This window comes from Cervus elaphus, chromosome 20 (genome assembly GCF_910594005.1).
Source record: "Cervus elaphus chromosome 20, mCerEla1.1, whole genome shotgun sequence".
Taxonomy (NCBI): domain Eukaryota; kingdom Metazoa; phylum Chordata; class Mammalia; order Artiodactyla; family Cervidae; genus Cervus; species Cervus elaphus.
In genome coordinates, this window is record NC_057834.1 from 52,433,234 (window position 1) to 52,449,987 (window position 16,754).

General features: G+C 37.3%; 1 protein-coding gene across 4 annotated transcripts in view; it reads right to left on the minus strand.

The window, feature by feature from the left end:
• SYCP1 (synaptonemal complex protein 1) overlaps positions 1-16,754 on the minus strand; it is a 146,404-nt gene that overhangs the window by 117,023 nt on the left and 12,627 nt on the right. For all 4 annotated transcript variants that reach the window (XM_043877177.1, XM_043877176.1, XM_043877179.1 and 1 more), the window contains 4 exons: positions 12,762-12,820; positions 11,433-11,502; positions 10,773-10,846; positions 5,495-5,603 (listed from right to left, as the gene is read on the minus strand). In XM_043877177.1, the coding sequence (XP_043733112.1) occupies positions 5,495-5,603; positions 10,773-10,846; positions 11,433-11,502; positions 12,762-12,820 (312 nt within the window). The remainder of the gene's footprint in view (positions 1-5,494; positions 5,604-10,772; positions 10,847-11,432; positions 11,503-12,761; positions 12,821-16,754) is intronic.

Here is a 16,754-nt window from a genome sequence, read left to right on the forward strand (position 1 = left end):
TTTCAAAGATGGGCACAATAAAGGACAGAAGTGGTACGGACCTAACAGAAGCAGACGATATTAAGAAGAGGTGGCAAGAATACAGAAGAACTATACAAAAAAGATCTTCATGACCCAGATAACGATGGTGTCATCACTCACCTAGAGCGAGACATCCTCGAATGCGAAGTCAACTGGGCCTTAGGAAGCATCACTATGAACAAAGCTAGTGGAGGTGATAGAATTCCAGTTGCGCTATTTCAAATCCTAAAAGATGATGCTGTGAAAGTGCTGCACTCAATATGCCAGTAAATTTGGAAGACTCAGTGTGGCCATAGGACTGGAAAAGGTCAGGTTTCATTCCAATCCCAAAGAAAGGCAATGCCAAAGAATGTTCAAACTACCACACAATTGTACTCATCTCGCATGCTAGCAAAGTAATGCTCAAAATTCTCCAAGCCAGGCTTCAACCATATGTGAGTCATGAACTTCCAGATGTTCAAGCTGGATTTAGAAAAGCCAGAGAAGCCAGAGATCAAATTGCCAACATCCACTGGATCACAGAAAAAGCAAGAAAGTTCCAGAAAAACATCTATTTCTGCTTTATTGACTACACCAAAGCCCTTGACTGTGGGGATCACAACAAACTGTGGAAAAATCTTAAAGAGATGGGAATACCAGACTACCTCACCTGCCTTCTGAGAAATCTGTATGCAGGTCAAGAAACAATAGTTAGAACTGGACATGGAACAACAGACTGGTTCCAAATCAGGAAAGGAGTACATCAAGGCTGTACATTGTCACCCTGCTTATTTAACTTATATCCAGCATACATCATGTGAAATGCCAGGCTGGATGAAGCACAAGCTGGAATCAAGATTGCCAGGAGAAATATCAATAACCTCAGATATGCAGACAACACCACCGTTATGGTAGAAAGTGAAGAGGAACTAAAGAGCCTCTTGATGAAAGTGAAAGAGCAGAGTGAAAAAGTTGGCTTAAAACTCAATATTCAGAAAAGTAAGATCAGGGAATCCGGTCCCATCACTTCATGGCAAACAGATGGGGAAACAATAAAAACAGCGACAGACTTTATTTTCTGGGGCTCCAAAATCACTGCAGATGGTGACTGCAGCCATGAAATTAAAAGATGCTTGCTCCCTGGAAGAAAAGCTATGATCAACCTAGACAGCACATTAAAAAGCAGAGACATTACTTTGCCAACAAAGGTCTGTCTAGTCAAAGCTATCATTTTTCCAGTAGTCATGTATGGACTACAGGAGAGTTGGACTAAAGAAAGCTAAGCGCCAAAGAACTAATGTTTTTGAACAGCGGTGTTGGAAAAAAACACTTGAGAATCCCTTAGACTGCAAGGAGATCAAACCAATCAATCCTAAAGGAAATCAATCCTGAATATTCACTGGAAGGACTGATGCTGAAGCTAAAGCTCCAATACTTTGGCCACCTGACGTGAAGAACTGACTCACTGGAAAAGACCTTGATGCTGGGAAAGACTGAAGGCGGGAGGAGAAGGGGACAACAAAGGATGAGATAATTGGATGACATCACCAACTCAATGGACATGAGTTTGAGCAAGCTCCGGCAGTTGGTGATGGACAGGAAAGCCTGGCATGCTGCAGTCAACAGGGTCGCAAAGAGTCAAACACACTGAGCAACTGAACTAAAGGAAATACTAAAAATAAAAATTAGCTGACCATAATTAATTTAAATGGATAGTTCCAGGGAGAATGAAGTAGTTAGTAACAGACCAACCCTCATGCTGAAAATAACTAGTATACAAATCTAAACAAAAAGGACTAAAGAGGCTAAGATTCCTAACAGATATGTCCTAATAAGTGAACTGACAAAATTTAGCTGACATCTACTGATTCTAGGCATGAGCAAGAGGCCTAAATGCTGGCTTGGTCCCAACAGAGGGCTGTTGCCAGGGGATTAAAATAGACAGCATATATGTGACAGCCTAGAGGGGTAGGATGGAATGGGAGGTGGGAGGGAGGTTCAAGAGAAAGGGGATATACCTATGGTTGATTCATGTTAATATATCACAGAAACCAACACAATATTGTAAAGCAATTATCCTCCAATTAAAAACAAATAAATTTTAAAAAAAACAGCACAGTTTTATGGGTCTCAAAGAGCTGAATAAACAAAATTGAAGACTCAAAAAAAACCTCATAAACTTGACTATTTCCCTTCATTCAGCTCAGCCACTAATTGGATATGAAGAAAGCTGAGCACTGAAGAAATGATGCTTTTGAACTGTGGTGTTGGAGAAGACTCTTGAGAGTCCCTTGGACTGCAAGGAGATCCAACCAATCCATCCTAAAGGAGATCAGTCCTGGGTGTTCATTGGAAGGACTGATGCTGAAGCTGAAACTCCAATACTTTGGCCACTTCATGCGAAGAGTTGACTCACTGGAAAAGACCCTGATGCTAGGAGGGATTGAGGGCAGGAGGAGAAGGGGAAGACAGAGGATGAAATGGCTGGATGGCATCACTGACTGGATGGACATGAGTTCGAGTAAACTCCGGGAGTTGGTGATAGACAGGGAAGCCTGGTATGCTGCAGTTCATGGGGTCGCAAAGAGTCGAACATGACTGAGCAACTGAACTGAACTGAATCAGCCCAATTTCTCCCTAGCAAACAGAAGAGAACATCAGCCAGCATCTGCTTTTCTTATAACAATGTATGGAATTCAATCAAAAAATTACTGAACACATCAAAAGATAAGGACAAATGACTAAAAAGTAAGATTAAAAAGGAATAGAAAGTAGAATGGAGGTCACAAAGGGCTGAGGGGAGAAGGAAATGAGAAGTTACTGCTTAATGGATACAGCAATTTTGCAAGATGAAGAGTTCTGGAGATAAATACTACTGATGACTGCCTAACAATGTGAATGTATCTGTGCCACTGAGCCATACACTTAAAAATGATTAAGATAGTAAATTTTATGTTATATGTATTTTACCATATTTTTAAAAAAGAAACAGATCAAAAGGTGAGCCAGATGTTGAAGTAAAAAGAGAAGAACTATAAAATATCAGTGACTAATATATTTTAAAAGGATGAAATGTCACTTTTAAAAGAGGAGAAGCTACCCAGAGAAATGGAATCTTTAGAAAAATAATTAAATGGAAATTTTAGAAGGAAGAAATATGATTAAAGTTAAGAATTCAATAAATGAGTTTAAAAGCAATTAGACACAGTAGAAGGCAGGGTTAGATAACAGGTCAATAGAAGATATCTAAGCTGAAAGAAAGAGAAAAACAAGTGGAAGACAGATAAATAGATAGATAAATGGGAAACAATGAAAAGTAACTTAAATTAATATATTTCAGTGGCTATTAGTGTGCAGAATCATACAGTGTTATTTATTACCTTTAAGTTGTTTCCAGTTTATATGATAAGATTAAATATTCATTCATCTTAACACCTATTAAAATTCTATTATATATATACATATATAGCAACATGTTGGGCACTAGAGTTACAAAGATATTTAGTAAGACACACTGCCCTCAAGACACTCAAGGTCACAGGAGACATACGAGTAATGCTTAAGCCACTCTTAACAATAAGGAGTTCAGTAGAATTTAGCCAATAGATTTGGAGAGGAGGTAGAAGGTTCATTTTGGTTAGTAGAAGTAGCCAAAAGCTGGTGAGAGAGGGAGAACATAAAATGTAAAAGAGGTTAAACCATTTCAGTATCTAGAGTACAGGACACAGTAATGACAGTAAGGTAAAATGTGCAGGCATAGGTTAACAGGAACTAAATAATTCTATGCCGTGTTTTTCAGAGAAAAGTGAAAATATGCCACAAGATCTCCATGATGTTCTGAAAGGAGCACAGTATTTCACAAAGTACACACCTTTCAAGTGCCTTACTACTTGAACAAGTTTGAAAAATACTCAATAAAAAGATAGTCTAAAATATTACATGACACTAAAGATCCTTCATAATCTGATCCATTTTTTCCAGTCTAATCTATCTGAGTTCTTTAAGATATAGACTTAAAGATATATACTAATATTTATCCTAGTATACTAATATATATTAATCAGTGCTTCAAATAAACCCTAATTTTCACAGTTTCAAGACTTGCACAAGCCATTTCTTCTGCCTACACTCCCTCCTCCAATTCACTGTCTAGGGAACTTTTAATCATCTGTGGTCTACTTACCCTGGAGAAGGAAATGGTAACCCACTCCAGTACTCTTGCCTGGAAAATCCCATGGACGGAGGAGCCTGGTAGGCTACAGTCCATGGGGTCACAAAGAGTCGGACAAGACTGAGCAACTTCACTTACTTTCTTTTAGTAGTTGATGCATGAACTTAGTTGCCCTGAGGCATGTGGAACCTTCCTGCATCAGGGATCAAGCCCATGTCCCGTGAATTGGCAGGTGGATTCTTAACCACTGGATCACCAGGGAAGTTCTGAACTGTCTTATTTAGGCTTTAATATTTGTTGGTTTAATGTTTTGGCATACCTGACAGCATTCATTGCCTAGTGGCTCAGACAGTAAAGCATCTGCCTGCAATGAGGGAGACCTGGGTTCAATCCCCCTGGGTCGGGAAGATCCCCTAGAGAAGGAAATGGCAACCCACTCCAGTACTCTTGCCTGGAAAATTCCATGGATGGAGGAGCCTGGTAGGTGACAGTCCATGGGATCACAAAGAGTCAGATATGACTGAGCAACTTCAGTCGTTCATGGTCTACTTCAACAAACAACTTTTCCTTAATGCCTTTCCAAATGCCTTGCTCCAAGAATAATTAATAATGTCTTCATAGTGCTCCTAGAGTATTCATTTATTTACAAAATATCTGAATACCTAATATATTTTAGCCACTGTTTTATGTACTTGGAACACATCAATGAACAAAAAAAGACAAAGATCCCTGTTTTCATAGAGCACCTTATTGAAACGAAGAAAATGAGACTATGGAAAGGGAAAAGAGAAGCACATCTTCTTTGAAAAAGCTTCCTAAGTGACTGTTATTCCCTCCTCCAACTTTTCAACCTGGGTGGAGAATTACAGCATTAAAAACCATTACAACAAAACTGTGTTAGTCACTCAGTTGTGTCCAACTCTTTGTGACCCCATGGACTGTATCCTGCCAGGTTCCTCTGTCCATGGGATTTCCCAGGCAAGAATACTAGTGTGTGTGCGGTGTATGCATGCTCAGTCGTATCTGATTCTTAGAAGCCCCATGGATTGTAACCCACCTGGCTCCTCTGTCCATGGGATTTTCCAGACAAGAATACTGGAGTGTGTAGCCATTCCTTTCTCCAGGGTATCTTCCCAACCCTGGGATTGAACCCGGGTCTCCAGCACTGCAGGCAGATTCTTTAACTGTCTGAGCCACCAGGGAAGCCCAAAACATTACAACAAAACTGTTTCATTATAATAAAACTGTAATAAAAGCTAAAATTTTAAACATAACAAGAGGAATACATAAGACATTATCATATTTTCTTATATAAATTCTTACTTGTCTTTTCCTCCAATTGATTAATTTTATTTCTGGACTCTTCTAGCAAAAATGTTAACTCTTTCATTTTATTTTCTTTCTCAGTACTTTGGATCAACAGCAGTGATACCTAAAGTGAAATATTTAAATAATACATTATAGATACAAAAAATTAAATGATACCTTAGCACTGATCATCATCTATGATTATTTTATGCACTTCCTTATATGCTTTTCATTAGTCTGTGCCTGGCATTCATTTGAATGAAGGAATGAGCAAACTAATACAACATACTTAATATTATAATAAGCATTTTAAGTTATCAGCAGCTGATATAGAAGATTATATACTAGAATCTACTGGTTCATTTATTCTATAAATATTATTGAGCACCTACTCTGTTCCATGAACCATAATAAGCACTGAATATTCAGACATGATGGAACTCATCTAAGAAACTCATAGCCTAGACCAGGTGACAAACAACTAAACTTGAATATTATTATAGAACAAAAATCTTACAGGAATTAGAAAAAAATCTAAATCAATCTTGGGGGATGGAATCAAAAATTAATCCTTCTCAAAGAATTGAACTGAATCTTGATAGACAAGTATTTAGTCTTGTCTAAGTATTCAGGCTAGCAGGAGGAAATGAGCATTCTAGACTTGTGTAAGAACACAAAGGATCAAAAGATCATCCTTCTATTCAGAGAGTTGAATGTTTAGATGGCTAGAATACAGAGTGCATGTAAAGGAAAGGTGAAAGATAAACTTATAGACGGAAGACTCACAGATTCAAGATGGCAGAAAGACCTCGCTACCCTATTTTCATCTTTTAACCACCCAAAAAATAACCAGAAAAACAACAAAGATGGACTTCATCTTCCATGAAACCATGAGACTTCTATAATTCAAACCACAAAATGTAAAAAAGGAAAACAGTGAAAGGGAACAGAAAATGATTTAGCATAGAAATGTAAGATCAAAACTAAGAGTCTACACAGGGAAGATTACAAATGAGAAGCAAAATAATTCTATCCTAAAGAAACCCAGAATGTTTCAAGAATTTGAAGCAACAGACACTGTGGAAGCTAGGTATGAAACAGGAAACTAAGAAAAAGGAAAAGACTCCTGAGACTCCCTTGGACTGCAAGGAGATCAAACCAGTCAATTCTAAAGGAAATCAATCCTGAATATTCACTGGAAGGACTGATGCTGAAGCTCCAATACTTTGGCCACCTGATATGAAGAACTGACTCACTGGAAAAGACCCTGCTGCTGGGAAAGATTGAAGGCAGGAGGAGAAGGGGATGACAGAGGACAAGATGGTTAGAGGGCATCACCAACTCAATTGACATGAGTTTGAGCAAGTTCTGGGAGACAGTGAAGGACAGGGAAGCCTGGCTTGCTGCAGTCCATGGGGTTGCAAAGAGTCGGACATGACTGAGAGACTGAACAAGAACAATAAAAAGTACAAGGAGATTGGAAGTCTGCAAAGAGTAGTAAGGCTCCCCTAGGCCTCTTAACCCTCCTTTCCTGGACTCTACTCCCTGAAAGCCAACCAGAGAACAAGCCTATTCCATCTTTGCAAGAGACACCAGTGCCAGGAGCCGTTATGGGAGGTCCCGCCTGTGACGAGGTCATGAAGAAAATACCGGGCAGGCAAGGCCGTCCGGGACCCCATCCATGACGAGGTCACGAGGAAAAAACCTGACAGGCAAGGCCGTCTAGGATAAGGGACCCTCCAGGTTGGCCTCAGCCTCTACCCCACCCTGTATCTTTCCCCCTTTTCTGCTGTTGTTCTTGTTTGCCCTGTTGCAGATTCTTGTGTTGCCTGCTGAGAGCTCTCCTGCTCCTCTTTCACTGAATGAGGACCAACTTAAAACCCTAATTAATAAATCTTCTGGACGCTGGTACCCTATGAAAGGGCCAGAGATGAAGGAAATGCTTCCACTCAAACATTTTGCTGGCATTCTGGCTTGTTTGATAAATGTGTGATCTCATTGCACAAAATGCTCTTGATTGTTCTAAACATCCTAAACACAGTACGTTAACAAAAGAAACTATTAAGCACAGGCCCCTTCACGGGGTGAGAAAAGCTCCACAAATATGATAGCCACAAATGTGCCTAATAGAAAATACTTTAGATAGAGATTAGCTGGCAACTTCTTGCAGGTAGTTAACTTTTAGACTAAGAGCCTGTTTTGTGCCATATCTGCTGTTTCTGCAGTCCTTCGCATTTCTGTTCTGTAAAAATGTAATCCTATCTAGTTCCATAGAGATGACACTTATTAGAAAGAAAATGATTAATTATAAGAAAAACAGGGTCGGCTACTGAAGTTGCTTAAGTCACACCAGGTGCAAGCCATAAAATGTTAGCAGGCCTGAAGGCCAAATGATAAGACTCTTGTGAACGAAAAAGTATGTGGGTGACATCCAATTTCTGTTGAAGGTCAAGTTGCTGTAATGTTTTGAGATGACCTGTGTGTAAGCAATATGCACTTCCCCCAAAAAGATGTTGTTAAGGGTATAAAGGGGCCATACAAAAATAAACTTCAGACTTAGCCCCGAGCTTTGTCTCACTCTCTCTCTCATTCGCCGACGCCGTTCATCCTGAGGGTTCCCCTGGATCCTGCTGGGGCTGGACCCCGGCACATCAGCATGATCAAATCGGAGGAAAAAAAAAAGAATCTCTAAACCTGAATATTCCAGGCACAGGAAAGGTTGGAGACAAAAAATATAACTAAGAAGTCAACATATGGAATGATGAGACTCAGCCTGTCCTGCTAACCCAGCCCTGAAATGCTATCAGCAAAGTTTACATTCCCAGGCAAGGAATTCAGAGATTTATAGGGAAAAAAAAAGTCTTGCAAATAACAACACTTAGAACTTCCAGATATACAAGCAGGATTTAGAAAAGGCAGAGAAACCAGAGATCAAATTGTCAATATTCATTGGATCGTGAAGAACCCAAAGAAATTCCAGAAAGACATCTGCTTCATTAACTATGCAAAAGCCTTTACTGTATGGATCACAACAAATTTTGGAAAATTCCTAAAGAGATGGGAATACCAGACCATCTTACCTGCCTCCTGAGAAACCTGTATGCAGATCAAGAAGCAACAGTTAGAACCAGACATGGAACAACAGACTGATATCAAACAGGAAAAGGAGTGTGTCAAGGCTATATATTGTTACCCTATTATTTAACTTATATGCAGTGTGTGAAGTGTGAAGTCGCTCACTCGTGTCCAACTCTTTGCGACCCCATGGACTGTAGCCCATCAGGCTCCTCTGTCCATGGGATTCTCCAGGCAAGAATACTGGAGTGGGTTGCCATTTCCTTCTCCAGGGGATCTTCTCAATCCAGAGATCGAACCCAGGTCTCCCACATTGCAGGCAGATGCTTTATCCTCTGAGCCACCAGGGAAGCCCCTATATGCAGAGTACATCACGCGAAATGCAAGGGAGAATGAATCACAAGCTGGAATCAGGATTGCCGGGAAAAATATCAATAACCCAGATATGGAAATGATACCACTCTAATGGTAGAAAGTGAAGAGGAACTAAAGAGCCTCTAGATGAGGGTGAAAGAGGAAAGTGAAAAGGCTGGCTTGAAATTCAACATGAAAAAAAAACTAAGATCATGGCATCCAGTTCCATCACTTCATGGCAAACAAATGGGGAAAAAGCAGAAACAGTGACAGATTTTATTTTCTTGGGCTCCAAAATCACTGCTGATGGACTGCAGCAACAAAACTAAAAGATGCTTGTTCCTTGGAGTAAAAGCTATGACAAACCTAGACAGTGTATTCAAAAGCAGAGAAGTCACTTTGCCAACAAATATCTGTATAAGCAAAGCTATGGTTTTTCCAGTAGTCATGTATGGATGTGAGAGTTGGACCATAAAGAAGGCCAACTGTTGAAAAATTGATGCTTTCAAACTGTGGTGCTGGAGAGGATTCTTCAGAGTCTCCTGGACAGCAAGGAGATCAAACCAGTCAATCTTAAAGGAAATCAACTCTGAATATTGTCTGGAAGGACTGATGCTGAAGCTGAAACTCTAACACTTTGGCCACCTGATGTGAAGAGCCAACTCACTGGAAATACAGGAAAGATGGAGAACAGGAAGAAAAGGGGGCAACAGTGAATGATATGGTTGGATGGCACCACCAACTCAAAGGACTTGAGTTTGAGCAAACTCTGGGAGATAGTGAAGGGCAGGAAAGCTTGGCGTGCTGTAGTCCATGGGGCTGCAAAGAGTCATACACAACAAAGCAACTAAACAACAAAGTCCCCAGCAAAACACTAGTTGGCCACAGCATCATTTTTACAAATAACACCCAAGATCTGAAAGTTCAGCTCATGTACTCAGGATTCCAACAAGCTTCTCAGCACTTTATTGTATTTTTGTGTTTTGTATAATAAGCACATTTTTCACTTTTAAGAATACCTCCTTCTTCCAGAAATCTGATTTTAAAAATATAGTTAAAATACAGAAAAAAAAAGCTAACTCTTTTAAAAGATCAAAGTATAATACATAAATTAGAATTCTATTATTTAGCCAGTACTTACAGAAAACTCTAAGAATCTTCTTTGTACTTTCAATTAATATTTGCCACTATTGTTTAAGTACATATCCTTGTTATCTATAATTACAAGGTATTTGTGCCAAGTCAGATAAAAACTCAGAAAAAAATAGGGAGAAGTAGAGAGATGACAGTCAAAATAACTACACTACCCAAAGATTCCTTTCTATATTTCATTTTCCATTCTGGATTCAGAAAGCTTGAAACAGTTGGCATAATCATCATCTAAAATTAACATTCTTGTGACTCTAAAAGAATATAAACTCACCATTTTCAAGTTTCCCACTATGTGACATTAATAGAAAGAAGCAAAAGAATGTTTTAGTTCACCTTCATTGGTGTCATGAATCGTATATTTCAAAATAAACTGCAAAATGTGGGTTGCATGATCATGATCATATTTATATTTTATGAAGTTTCTGTCTGAACAAAAGTTCTCACAAAATAATATATTTTTACAGACTGTCCTAATACCCACTAATATAAATATTGTAGAAGATCCACTGATTTTTAAAAAAGGTACAGCATTCCATATGTGCAAATTTGAGTCAATGGACATTAAGGCATATGGAAAATATATTTAAATACACATAATATTAAAATTCAGAACTTTATCAAGAGACAGCAAATAAAAATTTCTCTTGAAATTTTAAGTATCTCATTTATTAGCAAATATAAAGGATACAGAAAATAGATTTGTAAAAAATACCTGCTTCTCCTTATCATTTACTTCCTTCTTGTACTCTTCTTCCAGGTGTTGGATTTTTTCATAATCTTCCTTTACTTTGAAAGTTAAACAAATATACTTTAATATAATTGTATCACAAACAAAATTTTAAGTTTCTGATATTTTATTTTACTTCCTTATTTATCTAGATATTAAATTCCAAAGGTTTCTGAAAAGATGAAACCGCTATCTTCTTGCTGCTAAACCTGTTTAGTAAATTTATATCTAAGTTACAATAACTTTCTAAACTTCTATAATTTTTATAACAGTATATATATAAGAAGTTTTTTTCTATAATACACTAGTCTGAAATAACAGATTTTAAAAATATATCTATTATTATTTTAACATGCAACTTGACCAAGAAATGTAAAAATAAGACCAAATCACACTTCCAAAAACTTAAGTACAAACCATAATTTGATTTCAGGGAAAATGTAGCTTTTGAGGCAAACAGGGTATTTTTAACATATACCAATCCTCTGCCACATTCCACAAGATTTTGAGGGGCTTATAAAACCATATACAGTATAAAAGTTTTCAATAGTTTAGGCATCAAGCTGAAGGTATGAAAACATTAACAGAATCTACTGAAAATATAAATAGCAGAAGAGTAATATTTAAAAAAAAAAAGATTCCTACACTTAAAACGCATTTCCAGTCTGGAACTCTCAGCTTGCACACGAAGTTCCTCAAAAGCTATTATCATTTTCTGAAATATATTTAAGTTTTAAGAATCATACTAAGACTTTTTATTTTATTTTATTTTCATACTAAGACTTTTTAAATAGCTTTCTTCAAGCAATGAAATAATAAATTTGTATCAAGTGATCATTACACTTAAAACTACACAAAATTGAATAATTAAAATTCTGTAACTTTTAATAATTAAATAATTTACTAAAATGTACTGAGAGTGCCTGTTATGGTAGCATCCCAGATGCTTAAAGGCACTGGAGACAGGTTATATAATACCAAAGAGCAGCAAAACAATTATTAGTACTCTAGTCATTTACTTAATAGCCCATATCAAAATCTATAATTTTCAATTGATTTTTGCTTACAATCTACTACAGTATAACCTCTGTGAGGTCTCTCCCCATAAGAGTTCAAATTATACTTCTTACCTGTCAGTATGAGTTCATTCAACATTCAACAAATCCTGATTTGTAAAACTGGATAAATTCATTTATTCATTTAATAAATAGTTACTGTCAATTATGTTCCAGGCACTGTTTTAGGCACTTAGGATATAAAACAAAGTCCTTATCCTTTCATTTCAGTATAAGAAAGAAGACATACCAACACAAATACACACACACACACACACACACGTGCACGCATGTACATCAAATAAATATCATGTAGTTTTAAGTGCTCTTCAGGAAAGTTAAGACAAGGTGAGGAGAGAAGACGACTGAGTAGAAAGATATTTTAGGTGAAATAGTAAGGAGGGTAATAAAAAAGCAGAATTAAGCATATACATTTGCACAAGATCTTGGATACGAAAGTTCTAGATAGAACAAATTCAAAGAAGCAAGATCAGAAAGAGCTTAGCAAGTCTGAGAAACAAAAAAGAAAGAAAGAATTACAGCAGAGAAGCAAACTGAAGAATGACAGAGGATGGGATTTAAAAAAAAATAAACAGGCACCAGACACAGATTAATAATACTCGGTATGTTTTTCAAATTAATGGTTATGTGTCAAAATGTGCTAGTCTCTGACACAGAGTTAATATTTAATAAATGAAGTTAAATGGTGTTACTAACATGTAAATTAAAAAAACACTAAAAAACAAAACATTAATACTCACAGTATGGAATCTTGAGAATTTTACTAGATATAATCATATATCAAAAGATTAATAATAATCCCTTTAGCAAGAACAATTGCTCACATCTTTGTAGCTATTACTCTAATTTGCTTAGAAATGCCTCTGTTTAAAATATTCAGATTTTCACTACCACTTACCTCAATGTTACTATTTAGGTCCATATAAACTTGCCTAGTTTCTTCTCGCTCATATTCATCTGTTATAAATATAAAATATTTCAAAATTAAATTTAAAACAACTATGATTCCAACAAGGTAACACTCAAATGTCTCAGGTAAGCATTAACATATTTAAAAATCTGTGTTAGTAAAGGATATTGGTACATCTTTTGAGTCATTTAAAGTAGTATTAAAAATAATTTACATAAGGCATGGTCATACTTCATGACAACTACCTCAAAAGCTAGGAGCTGTTCAGTTATCTCTAATTTCCTTTTATAGAATTATTATTACTCATTAATTTATTCAAATTTTGTAATATATTTATAATTTTAGCATTTACAATAATTAGGGATTTAACAACTATCTGTGAAGTATTTTTCCTTTGTATTTTTAAGATTCATGAGGTGAATTTTAAATGAAACACAAAGCTCACTCTTGTTTCTGCTCTATTTTTGAAGAGACAGAAAGGAAGATAAATGTCAAGACAAGAAGAACAAGCTAAGAATAAGTGTAGCCCCAAAGAGAACTCTCCTGTAAATCCTCTACAATATTTTTAGGGTTTTTTTTTTTTTTTTCAGTTTTTTTTTTTAACCTGAGCAATGATTCCCTCTAACTGTATTCAAACTGAGTGTTGATATGTGGTACTACAGAGAAATAAGGCACAAGGCAGTAAAAGACAATGTGACTATCCCTTCATCATTCCACCCATTTAGGCCAAGAATCACAAAAACCATGTTTTTTTTTTTTTTTTTTTTCCATTTATTTTTATTAGTTGGAGAAAAGATAAAGACCATTACAGTATACTAACACATATATATGGAATTTAGAAAGATGGTAATGAAAAACCATGTTAAACTGAAGGGAGGGTATTAATTCCAAATTCCAAGTAACAAGCTGTAAAACAAGAATGGCAGCTATGATAGACTCAAACGTCAATGAGGAGCCAAATGAATTGACTTTAGAAGATACAAGTATTCTTGTGTTCTCAAAAACACTGGGAAGAGCTCTAGACTTATCAAAGCACGTGGAACAGGAGCCAGACCGCTTTTATTTGAATATTAAAGGGCTGGAAAAGTTAAAGAAATAGAGACAGAACACATTGGTATTTCAACAAAAATACAGTTCATCCTTCTCACTCCATCCATTGACTGTCTCATATTTACTACCCAACACAGTTAGCAACAAACCTCTATTCCACAAAACCTATTTGTACCGAAGAATTGCATCCTATTGCCAGCACCTCCAATCTTCCCATTACCATCATCACCAGTACTTCCAAAATACCCTCCAGTCATTCCTCCAATAGACAAGTACTGGAAAGAAAATAAAACTACAAAAAAGAAAATAAATTGGGATAGATGTACTTTATAGTTGTCAGGAACAAGTTGCTACAGTGGGGCATAGAGAAGGGACTTTGCTAGTAAAGTGTTCTAATGTACTGACATAATAATTGTAACCAATAAAACCTATCTTCTTTGTTTTCTTGGTATCTATTCATCTCCCCACCCCCACCTCACTCCCTCCTTTCACCTTCCCTCCTCCCTTCCCTCTCTCTCTATCCCTTATTTCTTTCTCTCTCTCTCTCTTATGCATACACACACACACACACACACACACTTGCTTTGCCCTAATTTGGCCAACTAGATCTTGCTGCATTCATTGTCTTAGATAAGAGATGATTCAACCAAAAGCAACAAAAATGTCTGAGTTCCAAATGCCCAGTGTTGGGGTTAAGGGAAAGAGTCAAGATATAGGCAAGTAATAGATTTTCAAAATACACAAATCAGAAAAAGCTACCATCCTCTAGACTTAAGAAATATTTACTGTTTGCAGGGAAAGAAGCCTTTAAAAAGGAAACAGACAGCTTATTGGATTCTGGCAAGTACTTATGCAATGATTCCATAGCCCTCTACACTCATCAAGCTAAGGCTCAGGGTTGGGGAACACAGAAACAACAGAGTTTAGGCGAACCAAGAGTAGAGTGAGACTGAAATTTTCTTTTTGCACAAACCAAGAGCAGAGTGGGACAGTCATCCCTAGGAAGATGACAAAACATGAGAAATGACTGTCAAATATATCTACACAGATGGGGCCTTAGCTTCACAGATTTCCTTGTCCCAACACACTGTGTAACTAAGTATGGCAGGATAAAGCACACAGGATCAGCACAACTGAATAGGCCCTGAGGACTGGTATCAGGAACAGCTTAGCAACAACCTATGTAGACCAGTAACTGAATACCAATCGAAATGATGAAAGCCTCAAAGGACAGATGACTGAGAAGTCAATGTCCCTCTCTACTACATGGTACTATATGGGCACCCCCAAATCTATATACAACCCCAGATAATGAAGAAAAATTTCCAAATTTACTAAGAGAAATTTCTTCCATGTGAGCAGAATAAAGGCTTTAAGATTTTTTAACATTTTAAGATATAAAAATTTTGTGCATGCCTGAGTTTGTTGACTAAAATCACTAAGAATCATATATTCTACAAAATTTATCAGAGAATCAGGAAACCAGGCAAAAGGGACAGAAAGGAAATTCAGCTACCAAAAGTAGATCCACACAAGGTGAAAACATTAGAAACTGTTCAGTGACTGGCCATACAACTATGAATATCAAAAGAGGATACAACCAGTATACTAAGTCCAAAGTCAGTTTAACATCTTGTTTGTTTATTTAGTCTAGATAGTTCTTGCTTATTTCAATGATGTATATGGTTAGCAAATCTACACAAGGCCATGAAAAAATACTATCAAACAAAGAAAAGAGAACATGAAAGAAGTGAGAAAACAAATATTAAAACAATTAGAGAAATGAAAAACAAGGGTCAACAAATAACAAGTATGCCCAAAGAGAAATCAGAATAAGTGGCCAAAGATATCATAAAACTTTTCTGGTCTAAAGAAAGAGTATTATTACACATAGATTCAAATGACTGTCTTGACAAAATTGTAAATATTAAGTGTTAGGCAGGAAGTTAGGCATGAGCAATGAGGAAAGGAATGCAAGCTGATCTCTAAACCCATCCCAGACACACTCAGGAGAGCTCACAAATATGCTACAAAATAACCACAGAGATTTATCCCACCTCTGTACTTGTGTCCTATGCACACAGTGGATACAAACTAACCACAGGGGCATCTTCAAGTAACCTTAGGCAGCTAGGAGTCCATTTAGGGTTCCTAAATATTCTATACATATATACATCTGATTACAACAGACTGAATTATGGGAAGACATACACAACAGAGCCTGTTATATAAATTGCAACTGTCAATCAGCCTTGAGCTTATGACTATTTGCATTCCTTTTCTTGATTGATGGTGGGTAAAACCCCTATTTTGCACAGGGCACAACAAAAAAGAGGAGAGGAGAAGTATAAAAAGAGAGAAGCCAAAAGGGGTTGGGAGGACAATGACTCCTTTGGGGTCAGCCTGCTCCCACGTCTTGGGAAAGTGAAAGAAAGCTAAAGTCGCTCAGTCGTGTTTGACTCTTTGCAACCCCATGGACTATACAGTTCAGGGAATTCTCGAGGCCAGAATACTGGAGTGGGTAGCCTTTCCCTTCTCCAGGGAATCTTCCCAACCCAGGGATCAAACCCAGGTCTCCCACATTGCAGGCAGATTCCTTACCAGTTGAGCCACAAGGCATGCCCAAGAATACTAGAGTGGGTAGCCTATCCCTTCTTCAGTAGATCTTCCCAACCCAGGAATCAAACGGGGGTTACAATGCGGGCGACCCAGGTTCGATCCCTGGGTCGGGAAGATCCTCTGGAGAAGGAAATGGCAAGCCACTCCAGTACTCTTGCCTGGAAAATCCTATGGATGGAGGAGCGTGGTAGGTTATACAGCCCATGGGGTCACAAAGAGTCAGGCACAACTGAGCAACTTCACTTTCACTTTCACTTTCTTTACTAACTGAGCTAAAAGATTTGTCTGCTTGAGTTGTAATTGAGTTGCAAC